This window comes from Cydia amplana, chromosome 9 (assembly GCF_948474715.1).
Source record: "Cydia amplana chromosome 9, ilCydAmpl1.1, whole genome shotgun sequence".
NCBI classification, from domain to species: Eukaryota; Metazoa; Arthropoda; class Insecta; order Lepidoptera; family Tortricidae; genus Cydia; species Cydia amplana.
Genome location: NC_086077.1, coordinates 9,044,336 through 9,062,291, shown reverse-complemented (window position 1 = coordinate 9,062,291; position 17,956 = coordinate 9,044,336). Strand labels below are relative to the sequence as shown.

The 17,956-nt window shown below is 36.4% G+C and overlaps 1 protein-coding gene across 1 annotated transcript; it reads right to left on the bottom strand.

The window, feature by feature from the left end:
• Positions 1–554: 554 nt before the first annotated feature.
• Positions 555–11,670, bottom strand: LOC134650829 (coiled-coil domain-containing protein 96). The gene is made up of 9 exons (XM_063505762.1): positions 11,525–11,670; positions 10,014–10,074; positions 9,058–9,229; positions 8,534–8,660; positions 6,658–6,804; positions 3,132–3,333; positions 1,689–1,864; positions 1,062–1,166; positions 555–692 (listed from the first exon to the last, which is right to left on the bottom strand). Exons 1-9 carry the CDS (start codon positions 11,534–11,536, stop codon positions 555–557), a joined length of 1,140 nt encoding a protein of 379 aa, XP_063361832.1. The 5' UTR covers positions 11,537–11,670.
• Between the last annotated feature and the right edge of the window lie 6,286 nt (positions 11,671–17,956).

Below are 17,956 nucleotides of genomic sequence, written 5' to 3'. Positions count from 1 at the left end.
GTGCCTATCTATTATAGTATTATTTTGAAGAGAAAACGTAGACTACGATTACGTTAGTAGTTATACTAAATGTTGTGTCAGAGTTTCACCGAATAAGTACAAAGGAAGAAGGTTGGTTATTAACAATTAATAGGTACCTACGAATAAAACAATAATAAAACAGTCCTCGCTAGACAGACAGTTCTAAACTTCTGCCTTTATTTGTTTTGGATTCTCACACATTTTTAAGCCACCTTTTAGCATTTTTAAAGAACAATATTTTTTGGTCTACGTGGCACGATCGAGGTTTAAAGATTTTGGTAACCGTGTTAGTGTTACATACGAAACGTAACATGACACAATTACAGTTACGTACCTTCATGGAGTGCCTACATTTCGCCGCTATACTTACTCAACCTCGTATCTGCATCACTCATTTGATGACAAAAACACCCGTATTCCGAATGAAAGAAAAGCGACATTTCCATCAAATGATTGTTGCAGATATGAGGTTGAGTAATAGCGATGATTTGACCTTGACTTTCCAAACATGAGGCACAATGTTTATCCACGTTTTAGATAGGTAAGTATGGCCCAGATGAATTGTTGATATCGCCATCTGCCTGCATTAGTTTGCGCGCTAATCGTACCTCTTCACTGGTTTTGCGAATTAATTCTTCTAGGCGTTTTTTCTTTTCCCTCATTGTTTCGACCTATGTAAATAAAATGTATACTATGTAATTCTTTTACACCTCTTATATTCATGAAACTTTACAAGCTTCAGTTAGTGAGTTTTAGAATTACATACTTAATCCAAAATGGCAGATTACGAGTATTACGACCAACGATTAATAGCTAATCGAGGCTTGTAGCGTGTTTATGAGTAACGCCATTTGACTTTCATGGATTCTTCTAAGAAACAATTTAGTTGTACACTGTGATTGTATAATTTTGAAATGTGTTGGTATGTTAAGAATTTAATTTAATTTAATTTTGATTCCATTATTAAATAACACCGTTCATTGATTTACTTGTTTTATAAATAAATAAGCTTCGACGGTCAATATACTTAAGTAACTTACCTCATCAATAGCGTTTTGGTAGTCACGCAACAAGTCTTTCCTGGTAAGGAGCCCCGCCTTCAGTCGCTCGGCCTCCAAGCACCAGCGAAGTTTATCACGCCGGTTCTAGATTTAATAAAACAAAATTAGATCGTAAAAATATTTTCAGTGACATGTGGTGTATAGGGAGAAATTACGATGTGAATTCTTTACAAACATTCAAAACGTCGGCAGTGACAAAAAAATGTGGATGTTTTACGAAAAAGCCTTTCACCTATGACAATCGGTATAAACACTAATAATTTGGAATTAATTTTAAAAATATTTATTCTGTTATTTCTACATTAGTAACAGAAGTACGCACAGTCTTAGCAAAAATATCCTGACACTGATTACTAATGTAATAACTATGTATAATTACTCCGCTAATTAGCAAGGGTCCGGAAAACGCCCGTCATTTTGAAAACAAATCATAATTTAGGGTCCATTTACGAGCCGAGAATGTTCGTTTACGGTCTACGGATATCATTGGGGCATATTTAATCGTTGACATTGGTATACCTATAGAAGTCTGTGTTGTACGGAACAAGGTAATGTTTTCATAATGACGGGCGTTTTTCCGAGCCTTGCTAATTAGTCCGCTCTTACTTTGACAACACTCATATCCTCTCGAGCTCTAAAATACTCCATCTCCGCATCCCCGAGATCGCACTCCGTAATATCGATCACTTTATCAGTGTGGTGCATCTTCTCTCTAATGTGTGCCAAGATCTGGTTATACTCCGTGCAGTTAGCGCGGTTTTTGATGAGCTCATCTTCCCGTTCTGATAATAAAAATGTTATTCCTGGCTAAGTGGATACTGGGAGCCCATTACACATGCACGGGATATTGGGACACGTTTATTTGTCAACGAGGAGTGGAAAGTTTGGGGATAGTCATTGTAATAATGGTCGTAAAAGATTTATTTCGCTCTTGGACATTAAAACGTTTCTTAGGTAAGTGTGATATCGCTAGTAGACAAATTTACAATGTTTGAGTGTAGGTACCTACGTATTGTAAGATTTGTAAGGTGCGCAGACGCCAATATGATGATTTTTTTTATAGGGTAAACTACCTAATGATTGATCTTATGGGTCATCAATTTCACTAAACGAGTATTTTTATCTTATAATTGCCATGGAATTTGGAAATATTGATTTGATATAATAAAATGTAATGTAAAATGTAAAACGGTTTTGCCTGAAGGCATGTGAAAGAGAGCAAATTTAGTTATTTTTGAGAGTACTTATTTAGACTTCCGTGGAAGCGAACGATTGTGTAATAAAATAATAATAATAATGATATTATACATTCGAATGAGTCGCTCGGGTCGCTCAGCTCATAATCATTTTACGGGTTATTTTGTAGGTAAGTATTTTGAGCATAATGAGGGACTCGTACGCACGGGGTTTCATAAAATGTTTGGTATCGTGTGGCTTATAATAATCAGCTTGACTATGAGAATACGCGCTTATCGCAACGCATATTATACCTAAATATCTGGGGGACCGAGCTTTGCTCGGAAAACATATAAAAACTCAAAAAATGCGCGTTTTCCCAGAGGTAAGACCTAGCTAGATCGATTTATCGCCCCCGAAATATTTCATAACCCCCATAGCAAATTTCATCTAAATATTTAGAACCGTTTCCGAGATCCCCGAAATATATCGTCGGGTGACAAGTAAAAGTCACTAACTAACATATTGAAATTATTGGACAATAAACCGTGTTACAAGTGTAATAAAGTGCATTGTTACTTTAATTTTTTGATAGTAGGTACTTACTTAGTGACTTTTACTTGTCACCCGACGATATACAAATCGTTTATTTACCAAACATTTTTACAAATCGACATAGCAGATTGAACTTATCATAAATTAGATTTTACAACTAAGCTAATATCCGTCGGCCCCAAACTAGGCGCAGCCTGTATATATATAAATAAATATATGTACATATAAATAAATAAACAAGAATTGCTCGTTTAAAGGTATTAGAATATTATAGGCGTGTTGACATTAAAATAACTTCAGGTTTCGATAATACCCGACCTTCTATTTTGCCCATGAAGTTCTCGTGGTCGCAATGCAGCTGCTCGTACTGGGCCACGTAGAGCCCGGGCCCCAGCGTTTCCAGCTTCCTGATGATGCCGTCCAGCTCCGCTACCGCGTTCCTCACTCTGATGTAGCGGAGACGGAGCGCAGCCGTCTGCTCCGCTTTCCGACGTTGCAGGGTCAAGAATCGCATCAATGTCTACATAATTAAACATCAGCGTCAGCCTTTTATAACTACCACGGGACAAGCTCGTAAGACCCAAGCCAATTTTTGCGATATTGAATTTGGAACTTTCTTTTATTTCTATATGAGTTCATAACTCGAATTTAATTTGTACTTGTACAAGTACGCGGGGACTTACGAGGTTAATCGCGTAAGACTAACGCGACTAGACTTACGCGATTAAGTCCCGTGGTAGTTATAAAACTATGGATCAGCGTCAGCGTCATCACTATTATCACAATTACCTGTACAGAAATTTTAGAATGTACTTAAATTACATATAGGTACGGGAGGCCAAATATTTATAGTAGACTAAAGTCTATTTTTTTATTCGGTAGACTGAAATGACAGCTATTAGTATGAACATGAAATGTCATTTCATACTACATATTAACTGTCATTTCAGTCTACCGAATAAAAAAATAGACTTTAGTAGGGCTCCCTTGTATGTGTTCTTTTGTTTCCTATGAGGTATTATAATAAATAACAAAACAATGATTTTATCTGCCTTTGGTGATATCTGTTGTGATAATCATAAAGTCAACAGTAGGTATTGTTGACTTGCCGTTTATTTTATATATTTTTTTATGTATGGTAGGTAAAAACCAGCCAAGTGCGAGTCGGACTCGCGCACGGAGGGTTCCGCACCATCAACAAAAAAAACAACCAAAAAAACGGTCACCCATCCAAGTACTGACCCCGCCCGACGTTGCTTATCTTCGGTCAAAAACCACGTTTGTTGTATGGGAGCCCCACTTAAATCTTTATTTTATTCTGTTTTTAGTATTTGTTGATAGCGGCAACAGAAATACATCATCTGTGAAAATTTCAACTGTCTAGCTATCACGGTTCGTGAGATACAGCCTGGTGACAGACGGACGGACGGACAGCGGAGTCTTAGTAATAGGGTCCCGTTTTTACCCTTTGGGTACGGAACCCTAAAAATGACTAATATAGTTACTACCACCATGCTAGCTAGCTTAAAAAAATCCATGTAATAATTACCTATTTAATAAAAAAAACTCGTTTTAGAAGAAAATTAAGTTTCTAATACTTGCAAGAGGAGTGGCCCTTTTAAAACCCATTTAATACTACAATTTATCTCGTATGCTAGTCAATATGCGTAATTGGCAATTAAACATGACCACTCCCAGCGCCATCGCCACCACACTACATAACATAGGTAGGTAGGTACCTCGCGACATTGCTAGATAAAATGTTGACCCTTTCAAATTATTGTGTCACGTTTTATGACTCCTGTGGGAATGCAGAGCACCTACTCATATTTGGAAAAAGCTTCGTTTCTAATATGTAAAATATTAGACTGGCAATATTTTACGGTAACGGAATGAAATACTTACAACCATTGATATAGAATAAAGAACTGGATACCCAATCAGCCGCAAAAAATGGCCCCACAAAAGTAACGTTAAAACAGATCACGCGTTACTTTTTCGTTTAGTCTTGTTTGGAACGCTCAAATGTGAAGTTGTCAACAATTACGAAATGTGCCGTTAAAATATGTAAAAATAACAATGATAAAACAAGGAAAAATGATGGAATGTATTTCTTTCGGTTAGTTCTTTGGATAGCACTACATAATTTATGTAATCTGGTGGTAATTTTATGGTTTTGAATAAATTAATTTGTTAGTACCAAAGAAGGGATGTCAAGGAACAAAAATCTAATGAGTCGATGTGAGGTCAATATTTTTTTATATTTTTATATGGAATTCGTAAGGAATAATATTATGTTTATATTCAAGATTTCCAAGAAAACCTATGCGACGTGCAAAGTGGACTGCTATTTAATTATAGCAAGAGATAGGGGTGATGCAGTTTTAAACAAGGCAAAACTGCACTTGTGTGTTCGGCCCATTTCCCTGTTTCCGACATATCCACCAATAAGGGCTTATATCGACTAACTGTAAATGCTAAACCTGTCTGAACACAGTGACAACCACAGGATTTTATAAAGTATGGACTTTATAAAAAAAATCCAATCAGTACCTAAATGTCCCCGTGCACCCGTGCGATGAGTAAATATAGATCTAAAATACACAGTTATTTTATTTAATAAGTTGAATTTATTTCAAGGAAATTAGTATTTAAAGACGTATAGGTACTTACTTAATTTTTTTTTTTTTTTAATTTGAACCACGAATTAATTTTATTTGAGCTCCCGATTAAATTAAATTTGTTTTATTTATTACTTCAATTGGTTTTTCTGTACAGTAATACCTATTAAAGTGTACCAAAGTGACTCCATTCGTTCATTATTCTCGTTTGACTTGTTTGACGTAAACACGTTACGTTTAGTGCCATCGGACTAAATTTTTTAACAGTGTTGGTACTTATGTTTGCAAATTTGACACTTAAGGCTTACGACATTAAACTCTTTTCTGTACGAAACATTTATCTTGACTCAAAATTTACGTAAGCGTTTTTATCATCAATGCAAATGGTGCGAAATGTCATTCTGCTCCACATTTGTTGACGTTTTTGTTCCGCTTTGTGTGTCTATTTCTTTTATATTAAGTCAGTGCTTACAACATAATAAATTACACTATAAAACTAGCTAAACCACCTACCTTTTCTCGAAGCGCTTCGTCGTTTTTTTGAACATATTTTGACTACTAAGGTGTAGAATTTGTGAAGGTAGGGCTTGTAGAGTTAGGGCGTGTAGAGTTAGAAGCTTGGCTCTACATGAGATCTGATAACTTTGCGAGCGACAGAGCGAGCCATATTATAGTCACATCCATATTTTAGATGAAACTGTTGTTGGTGGGATTTAATTATTTTAAATATTTTATACACGTTTTTTCCTGGTCATGTGAAGTGGGAAGTGGTCCAAAAAGAAGAGTCCAGCTGTTGTTTGTCTTTGATCATGATCATAGCACTTAACACAATAGGGATGATGACACATGTTGAATTTTATAACAAAATCTAGTAAAATAGATAGCAAATGAGCAATTTATCACAATATTGTGGATATAAAAAAAATATATGGAAATAATACAAAAATACAGTAGGTTAGGTAGCTGAAAGTTTCCAAATGTAAGTTTTTTTTTAACTTTCAAAAACGAAATATGTAAGGATACCATTCGATTCCTCACATTTTATCAAAAAAAGATTGTATAGCAACCTGATAGCAACGATATACATAAACGCAATATTTCACCGACAAAAATGCAATTTTCTTATTTTGTTCATACTTCAAGATGATTGATTGATACCATAAATGAAAATTTGTCATCTAGCCTATACTACCTTTGGTTCAGCCTCAACGAAATTCCCTTACCTTATCGGCAATTGGTTTCCCCTTCTTAGAGTATATGAGGCCAGTGCCTGTACTTTTCTCTAGGGCTTGCAGTTCGTTGAACTTGCTCTCTGCGTAGTCAAGTTTCTCTTCATATTGCTTTTCCACCAAGTTCACTTTGGTTTTGATCTGAAAGATATATTATTTAAATACATTATAAATCAATTTCAGTTTATGCCGTTTGTTTCTAACTACGTTTTGAAATGATCATGATTCGTTATTGCTTGACGCGATTTTGTGCATAACGTGTGCACAATGCACACTGTGCCAAATTATACGGTTTAAAATTAAATCGATTCTATGATAGGCAAGGCTTTTCAATATGTTGGCGTCGTTCGCAAATATTATTATGTATTAGTATTATTTCGAATTTAAATGGTTATTGTTAACGTAGCCCTTGATCTATGTAGGTACCTTGTTTGCCAACTGCAACTTAACTAAATTTATATGCACAACTGCACATGGCCAAATGGCAACCTTCTCACGTTAAAAGTAAATTCACGCAAAGTAGCGCGCTCGCCGTGAAAAACATTTCGCTTTATTACAATAGAGAAAGGTGCAAAACTGTACCTAAACATATTTATGACGTCGACTGTACCTACGTATCATGGCTCATCTAACACGATGGGCCAGCGCCGGCCACTCCAAGGGACGCATTTATGCGTTGGAGGGAGCAAGTGATATTGCTATCTCATTCTACCGCATAGCTGCGTCCCTTGGAGTGGCTGGCGCTGGCCCATCGTGTAGAGGAGTCATCACATAGACGCCGTAGTAGGTTGCGTGCGCCGCCCGATTAGAGCTCACCCTCCATTGTTATTATACTACGCGGACGAATCCCGACGGTTGGTTAGACAATTGCTTTTCGCGGTTAAATTTAAAGGTTCCACATCTCGAATGTCCCTTCTTCATCTGATCATAGGATTATGAGTATAGACCTGGGGCCAATGATTTATAACTCAAGATAGGTTATAGGCGTTCCAAAATTGAAGCGCTTACCTTGTGACAAATTGGACAAGTTGCCTTTAGTCGCGGCTGGCGAGAAATGTGCACGTGCTAACGAGCTCCCGCACACCGAATGAGAAAGAGACGACCTTATGTTTAACAACGAGTGTGACAAAGATGGATTTAAGACGAAACAGGAGCTGAGATTTAAATATTTTAGGTAAATATACCCGTCTCGCTAACGGAAGCGTCTCCTAAAACTAGTGCGATAAGGACAAGGCGAAAAATCCTGCGTAAAAATCTCAATAATCGAGGTTTCGTACTCGACTGTTTCCTCCTCCAAAACTCAACCAATCGTAACCAAATTTGGAAATCTAAATGATTATGAAATTATCTGTGTCGGACCGTTTTGCTTTTTTGGCTAATTGATATCAGTTTTGAATACCACGCCTCTCATCGCGGCATAGTCAATTAGGCCATTTTGACTATTTTTAAATGGCTCTAGCTCCTTAAAAAACAATAATATCAAAAAAAGCAAAACGGTCCGACACATATATTGACAATATTAATCTGTGTGAAAAAATCACTGCTCTAGCTTCAAAACCCACGGAGGAAACAGTCGAGTACGTTTGTATGGAGGAATGACCACTCCTGTTGGCTCTTAAAGGTTCCACAGAGCGCGGCGCGCTCTTTCTTTCTTCCGTGGTTCCACATCTCGAATATCCCTTATTCATCTGACCATACGATTATGAGTATAGATCTGGGGCCCGTTTCTCAAAAGCTTGTAACTTGTAATACAAGCGGATGTCATTTTTTGACAGTATTAAGGGAAACACTCTAAAATTAAAATTATGTAGGAACCTAAGGTACCTACCGCCAAATATATGTGAAATATATGTGAATATGTGAAACTTACATCAGCTATTTCTCTTTCGTCTTCATTCTTGACCTGTTCGTACACAAGTAGTTTTTGTTGGTACTTCTCCTCGAGGTCGGCCGCCCCCTCCAGAGGTTGTTTCAGAATCTGGCCTTGTTTTCTTTTTCTTTAAAACGGGATTAAAATATGTTATGAATTATGATACAGCGTAGATATGCTAAAATGCCGCATACTTATCTTCTAAAAATCGTACGGGTTAAATACTTTTTAGCATAAGTTAGCATTATTTAGTAGCTTAATATTTTTGTTGGACCCTTATGTACAATTCCGATCAGTCGGCTGAAGTCGGGCCGCGCCGGAACGCATTTTCATTGTGCCTATACATTATGTATAGCAGAAGCGATAGAGTCCGTCCGAAGCCGACGCGTCCGCGAGGAGCCGACCGGCTTGTGAGCTTACATACGTGAAATGCGCTCCGACTCCGCCCGTTAGGTGCGAATCGTACTTTATAGACACGTTTAACCGTTCTATCGTAAGCTAAAATCAGTACATGAAAAACTTACTTGTAATACTCCCCCAACCGACGATGCAATAAGCTGTTCCTCAGTTGAACTTGCATGTATTCGTTTGAGAGGTCCCTGTGGGCCAGCATATACTCTTCGCGGTTTACGGCAATGGCTGCCTTGCCCACTCCCTTCCCGATCTGCATATCATCATCATCGGCATCTTCGTTTACTGTTTTCAAACATAATTGTGATTCGTTATCATTTTCACTATCAGTATCACGTTAGTGTTAACAACATTTTGACAAGTCAGAGATTTTAATAATTCGGAGAACGGCTTTGGCAACACGCTAATACCTAATGCATGGTGAGCGCCACGCCACCGGTGATTTGAACGATCAGTTACTTACTTTCAATTTAATAGTGACCCCACAATCTGTAGTATACTATGTAAGTGTGGAGTCTTCTTACACTGGTGCGCGTATTTGAATCGTCTACAACGCCTTTGCGTGCAAAACATGTCCGGTCAAAACAACGTAATCTGATAGACTAAATTCTTGGATGTCAACCAAATCTTACTAAAGAAATCTGCCGTTTTTCTGCATACTTATTTATTTAACAAACCGTAAATATCTACATTAAAAGTGCACCTTTCTGTATACATTAAAAGAGTGCAACAAAACACTTCCTACAGTAGCAACATCAAACAAGATTCCCTAAGTAAGTGTTGCCAAAGTTTTACATACATCTGGTTTAGTGTACTTAGATACCTTTGTTTTGTGGGATCTGAGATATCAAACATCAAATTTGACAACAAGAATTACCGCATGATGTACGAAGCCGTACAGTGTTATCTACATCAGATTCCAAATCACAGGACGAATATTTCTTGGACTCTACAGCTCTGCTCTTCTATTAAAATATATTATAATTGTTTTCAAATTGTATTATGTTTAACCTAATAAACTTTTTCATTTTCATTTTTCATTAAAACTTTGCTACCAATTAAGACTTACCGCTGTTGGATCCACTCGAACTTTCTTCCGTGGTTGACTTCTTTGACTCGGTATTCTTTTTCTGTTATTTCATGTAATAGATAATATACATTATAAATATTATATACTTATAATAGACAAGTAGTTAACATAGGTCTATGACGCTCAAGGGAAGATTAGAACAATAAAAGATTATTTGTAGGCTAATAGGTACTATAACTTCGCTTAGAATGCTCATTAGATACATGTTTTAATCACCGACCTTGCTTTTTAACAGTCAACGATTCTAATAAGCCCAAATGCAATGAGGTTGTGTTGCTTTGTCACAAAGCTTTCATACGCATCTCCGGTTACCTTCATCAGATTATCTCGATGTCATCATAATATTGTATTACGAGCTTAAAGCAACACGGAAGGGAGACGGCATTCGCACTATTTCCCCTCTGCCTAGGTACAAGATCAACTGATCTAGCGCGGGTAATAAAACTAGTTGCGCTCGGATTTTAAACTAGACCGAGTCCAGAGTCCAGACGCGCGAGTGAACACAGCAGCACAAAAAAATCTTAATTGCTCGGTTTTTTGTAGTAAAAAGAGGTCGGGGACATCAAATTTACAAAAAGAAGGTGTTACATTTCACATGTAATATTTTTTTTACATGTCATACGTTTAATTACATTTAAACACAATTATTATATTTTAGGCTCATGTTGCTGGATTTATCGATTTTGCTCGGCCAGTACAAATTGCGGATCGGTCGAGCGACAAAATCCGACTTTTCATCTCTCAGAAAACAACATGAAAACAATAAAATTCTTTGACGAAAATGTGCTAGTGTGCATGTTGTGACACTTGTGATTCGTCCGTACACAAAAACAGATCGAGGTGTGCAAGATTTGTCTGTGTAGGGTGTCATTTTCTATGTATTTATGTCGTCATTACAGATTGGATTTTGTATGTAAGTGTGTGAGAAGTTCGACTGTGTGCACGTTCCCCCCCGCGAAAAATGGCAGAATGATTTGAATGTCAAGATATCGCTTGGGCTTATCCCTTCCGACGTGTCGGAAGCCCGTGTTGATCGAAGATTACGAGCATCATTCATCAGTCATAAGGTGTCAAATTTCAGCTCAATCAGAAAACTACCAGTAAGTTATGGTTTGAAAATTTTGAAAACACCTTAAATACATTCTTACATACGAATATTGCAAATATTAACTTTTATATATAAAAACATATAATATCTTATCGTCTCATTTAAGGGAAAATATAGTGAAAACATGGTGAAAACAAGAGCACTTCTAAGCCATTATTGCGCCTTCATCTTATCATAATACATCACAGGCCTGACGATAAAATTAATATTAAATATTCACATCTTTACAGGCGTATTAAAGATAAAAGCAGACAGACATGAATAAATGAATACGCGGGGCGGAATGCGCCCTTCGTGCCTGCAAACTTTGATGTCCCTACAAAGTCACGTGAGTAACATTAATTAAATGAAACAGTAAGGACAATAACATTGCGGGGCGTACCTTACTCTCCATCGCGTGATCTAGCCGAATTATCTCTTTATTGATTTGGTAAGCTTAACATTGAAAATAATATTTAGTGTAATTTTGTGAAACGGCACGCGAATTACGACTGGGTTGCTATGGTGACCGGTAAACAGATATTGAGCGATGCGACCAGTGTTGTAACGGCTATCATTTATGCATAGAGGTAGCGGTGGTTATGTAAACAGTTTGTTGGTACTTGGTTGGTACCGAGTTCGCACACATCTTATTCAATATTGGTAAGGTAGTTGGTCAAAGCGTCAGAGTAAGAACAAAAAAAAACTATACTCATCCTTTTCTTTTGGATGCTAGTACTAGTGTAAGACAAAGGTAGTACCTATGATTATCTCTGTCTGTTGTTTTGTGTCTAATTATTTTGAGTGCACTAATCTTTCAACATTATATCGTAATTATTTAATTTAATTTTAATTATAATATAAATGGTATGTTAAACTTTACTTTAGCTTAAGTTCATACTTAATATCTTCACCTAAATATTTTCTAATGATATGTTCGGTTATTACTATATTTTTAACCGCCTTCAAAAAAAAAGGAGGTTCTCAGTTTGACCCGTATGTATGTATGTATGTATGTATGTATGTATGTATGTATGTATGTATATTTGTATATTTGTTCGTAATCTTCGATCAACACGGGCTTCCGACACGTCGGAAGGGATAAGCCCAAGCGATATCTTGACATTCAAATCATTCTGCCATTTTTCGCGGGGGGGAACGTGCACACAGTCGAACTTCTCACACACTTACATACAAAATCTAGCTATTAAAAAAGACAGAAAAGTTCGATTATCTCGAAAACCACGAAACTTTTACTAGACCTATAAGTGCATTTTCTGGACCAGCCTAAGGTGCCCTGTGGGTGGTTAGAAGGTTATCCCTTAATTACCGGGCACCCTGTATAATTAGCCGACCATTAGGAATAATAACTTGCCAAAACAAATAAAGTCAATAAAGATTCAAAATACAATGAAATTAAAGGCCTTTTTACAGGCCTCTGAGTGATTACAAGTTAATTTAAATCGGAAAATGATTACCTACTAAAAAAAATATCTTACATACCTAGGTGTTTGGATGGTTAAAGTTATATTATTTCACGCAACGACGCATTTATAATAAGTTTTATCTAGAAATATTAAATACGTCTAATTTTGGCGTTTTACTTGTTTTTATAAATGTGGGCATCTTATAAATAGTAGGATGATAAAGTCTAGTCAACTAAGTGGATTTCTGCCAAATATCCTCAGTTTTAGCAATATGTGAAAAAAGCTTTTGAATAAAACGATAATAAACCGATTTCTCGTTCCTTTTCTTATTTTTTATAATATTCGAATAATTATTCGAATATTCGAATACGTCGTCAAAAAAAGTCGAATATTCGAATATCAGAAAGTTTCGAATATTTGCAAGCCCTAATTGCACTCGAACTACGACTAAATCATATTTATAGCCACAGTAAATGACGAATTCTAGTTGTAACGACCTCACGACCTAATTAAATTAAATACGTCTCCTTATGAATAGCCTTTATGGCTCACTAAAGGCTGATTTTTTTTGTTTCATCGGTTTCTGGAAGACAAAAACAGTTGGACAAAGCTTTGCAGCTGGGGACATCTGTTTTAAGTGAAATTAATATAGTATAATATTTATAGAATCTATTTAAAAAAATAAGGTTACAACTGGGTCACAGATTAGGAACCCTAGTCACGCGGTGTTTTTTCAACGCTTAGCCGTCTTTGTGAGCTTAATAATTAGGTCACTAATTAATTTTCAATGTCCTATGAATAACCCAAAATTGCGAAGAAAGTTCTTTCATACATTTTGGCCGAACCGATGTTTTCGATCTGACATCCATTTTTTGCAATTTTTAGGTTGGATCCAAATTCAAAGTTGTTTAGTAATTGGAACCTGTCTTTGATTTTGTTGGACCACATCCGAACTGCCCAGCTGAGTATTACAATATAATTTAACTACTTATACCAGTGAAATATTCAAAATACCAGCTGTTTAAATTTGAGTCACAGTTGAAATTTTAAATTTCTACTAAAATCTATAGCCAAAGCGCGCTAAGAAAAGTATTCTACGTAGGTACAATTCTGTTACGAGTACTAGGTGCCTACGTAAAGTACTACTAGTAACTGACTTGGGTAAAATAAAAGAACATTTTGTACCTTACATTTTTAATTTGATATCGTTAGTCAGAGACGAGGTTTATTTGAAGACAAATCTACATGCAAATTTAATATAGGTAGTCGGACCACGCTAAGTTTTCATCCCAAGTGCTTCGTCAAGTATGGCGCTCATATGGGAGTTATGGGACATGTTTTGTCACTGCCAAGTCCAGACAAGAGTCTAACTTTGCTATATTATCTCTATTTAAATCTTTATTCTGGTTTGGTCAAACGAAATGGACTGTAAAAAATAAACACTTAATCGAACACACAGCGGGAGTCTTCCCTCATTGGCACATTTTTTTAACGTGTTAACCTTTGTTGACGTTGGCAGTGTCAGGCCCTGGGCGACTGCCAGACTCTCGACAATGCGTGGCCAGAAATAGACGTTCGGCACAGAATAAATAATAGTACTAGGTACAGAAGACTCACTCTCTAACAAAACGCGTCTGTTACGATCAGGACAGATATGGCCGCTAGGTGGCGACAGCGCCACGCGCGGCTTATGGCTAGCCACCAAAATTGGTGTGGAACGGATGTACTTGTAGCTACCTGTTGCAAAGCGACGAAATCACGGAGTGAGCCACGCCTGCGTTCGGTAAATTTTATACCGGTTTTCTCCAATCGAACTTGATGATACTTAATATAGTGTATTTCTTTAGGTAAGTAAATACATGTAAACACTCGCTACCAATTTTGAAATCTTTCGCTTGTTTGGGTATCAATATTAGAACAAGAAGTTAAACAACAACTTTTACCCCTTGATAAAACTAATAATTAGTATCGCTTTTGAGTTTTTATGTGTTATTTTATCAAATTAGTTATACCAGACCTACAATACTAATAGAAAATGACTGCCCCTAGAAATTAGCCTTTATCATTCACCGTGACATAAAAAATAATACTGAAGCTGTTATTTCCGTGGAATGTTATAAATGTGAAAAATAACTGTTAAAAATATTTTTGACTGAATCACACTACAGCAGGAAATGAATAATTACAGTAGAATCACTCTTGGCCGTCAACATTTTGTAGACAACAATATTTTTAAACATGGCCTAACCTCGTTTGCTCGCTTTTTTCATATGTTTACACAGTATTCGCCAAACGTGTATTATTCTAGCGTACCTCTACGTCTGATATGTTACGGTTAGACTTAGACTAAGTGATTGAACTGATTGATATTAAAATTAATCCTAATGAACGTTTTTTTGGTAAAATAATTTGAGGACTTGTAAAATTTAAGTGTTTATTAATAAGCAAAAACAAAATTACAGATACAATAGGTAGCGGCGTCAAGGCCGCCGCAGTAATATCGCAACAGTAATGCAGCAGCGGTTGCCATGCATCCTAAAGTCACCTTTAATTTTATTCAAATTATCCTTCAATGCCAAGGCCAGCAAATCAGCACCAGAAATACTGTTGCGTTTAGAAAATATAATTATATTAGTAGCGTTGTACCGTAGCCAAAACACGTCATTTTACACATTTAATGTTGATACCTTCTACATATTTGCCTTAGCGTTAACATTATTAAATGGCATTTTTCTACAAGCTTTTATTTAACGTGACCCTGGGGCCCGTTTCTCAAAAGCTTGTGCTTAACTTGTAATACAAGTGATGGAAGTCCTTTTCTAACAATAGCTGTCAAAAAGTGACATCCGCTTGTATTACAAGTTACAAGCTTTTGACAAACGGGCCCGTGTTAGTATGTATGTTGATTTGTTAGTTAGTCAGTGTGGGTCAAATCTTGGAAGCTAAAGTTGAACCACTTCTCGATTTCCGATTGAGCTATGCAATATTATGGTACCATCGAGCTGATTCGATGACAGAGATAGGTGGCTTTAGGAACCATGTGATGAAACAACGCAACCTAATTGTGTTTGGGGTTTTTACAATTGTGTCGATAAGTAGGTATTAGTTGCCTGTGGTAAGAAAAGTGCAGTCAGCGATAACAGCTTAGGTATACCAAAAATGAAATTTTTGCCAAAAATGTATTAAGTAAGTAGGTACCAAAGTATTACTTCAACTAGGTAGATATTTTTGCGTTTCATCTCAAACACGTTCCTTCGGTCTTTTTTACTGCAAGGACAATTTATGGTTCCCTGTCGAATAACGTCAACTCAGTCTAAACAACCATCTAGTCTAAGGTTAAGTTAAAGTCCTTATTGAAGTTTTTATTATTTCACCAATACGAAGCTAAATTAAATGGAAAAAAGTCTGACCACATATTTTTAGTCTCCTTAGAAAGAAGCCGTAGCACGCCAACAGAGCGACTTTCTGAAGCAAACTCGAAGACTGTGAAGGAAGGTTTACTGGTCAGTCTAGCAAGCCCACACGATAGTAATCCTTAACCTTTTGGACGCCAATGATCGATATATTATACGCACCGCAGGTCCAACGCCAAAGACGTATTAATCGGTCATAGACCACAGAGCAACATAGACCTAGGTTGCATATGCATAAAGTTCAATTTCAGTTTTGACACTTCGACGACGTGGCGTCTGAGAGACAGCTTTTGTGTTTGACACGGCGTCGAAAAGATTAAAAATATAATTTAATTATAAAAATAATATAATAATATCCTTATTTGGCCTTTTTGAAATTTCGTAACAATTTCAGTACGCAACATTGCTGCATAAAGAGATAGGTACCCAATTTAAACTAAAAGGATTAATTAAAGTTAATAACAGTAATAGACCCTCTCTAGACCCAATAGACCATCTTTCTAGAAATTATATTTAGCAGTTCCCTTAATGCACAGACAAGACATCCTCTAGACTGAGCATAGTAACGCTACCCCCTCTGCCACTATATACAGTAGTTTTACTCCATCTTCGAGTCAAAGTGTCAGAATCCCGTGCCGTGATTGGTCCGTGTCTTTGAACGGACCAATCACGGCACGGGATTCGCTCACCTCGTCCCCCCGCACCCCCGTATTTTTGGCAGCATTGGTTTCATGAAATAATTGCTCTAAACTCCGTCTAGAGGATCCTAGTCTATGCCTTAATGAAACTACTATCTATGTATGAAGATCACCAATACATAGGTACTTTATAGGATTACTTAAATAAATGATGAACTGGACTTAATTAAAAAACATTGGCTTTCAAAATATTTTCATTATAAAATAAATATAAACATGAAGAGCTTAAACAGCAGTACACACAATAATGCAAAATATTTAATCAAACAAACCTTAGCACTCTAGGACACATTCCATAAAAATTACATATACAAGTCATTTCAAAGGATTAGCGTCAGGTGGCTAGAATTGTGGTAACACTTAAATACCTACTGAACAACTTTCAGTCTAGTTTGCAAAGAAGTATCCCTTTTAAACACGTTTCCGCGCACAGTTGTGTTCATTTCCACCCAAAACTAACCCATTTCAAGTATTTCTATCAATATGAAATATGACAGTTTTTATAGAACGAAATATGAAACAAATGTTCCCAACTGAGCAATTTAAGGCAAGTTCTTCCTGTAATGCAATTAAATGAAACATGATAATGAGTTAATGAGTAGCACATCGCGAGCCAACGGGCGCAGACGAACAATACAATTTCGATCCAATCTAAATTAGTCAAAACCACAATTGAGAACACTGACTGCGGCCATTCTACAAGAACGTAATTAAATAGATAGCAGGAACGGCAAAGTATTCAGCCAGGACGTGCTTGCCTTAGAACTGCGGAAATTGGGTTAAAGTTCTGGAGGCGTATTCTGAGTGTCATAACAGATTATGAATATCTACCTATGTTATGGATATAATTATGATCAATCAGTGTCAACCAGATACGTCACTTTGACACTGACAGATCATAAATATTTATTACAAATCCAAATCACATTCATAGCCTGTTATTACAATCCGAATACGCCTCCTGATCAAAAGAAAAACTCAAGGCGTTCGAGTTTACCTTATGAGTTTAGTGCTTTAGCACGAGGCTATTATTATTATTATTAAAGACGTTGTTAATACCTACCCTTAAAAGTAGTTTGGTCAATTTCACACTCTATTCATCAGTTCATAACTTTAAGGTATTTTTATATATTAAAGTCATTCCTTATTTGTTTACAATATTAGATCTTGACCGCTTAATGTGATTTTATTTTTAACCACTACTTCTTTAATTTTTTACATTCCGCTGTTGATTTTTCTTTAATTAATCTAAAATATGTACCTATATATACTTAGACCACATTGCGCCTTTTCAATT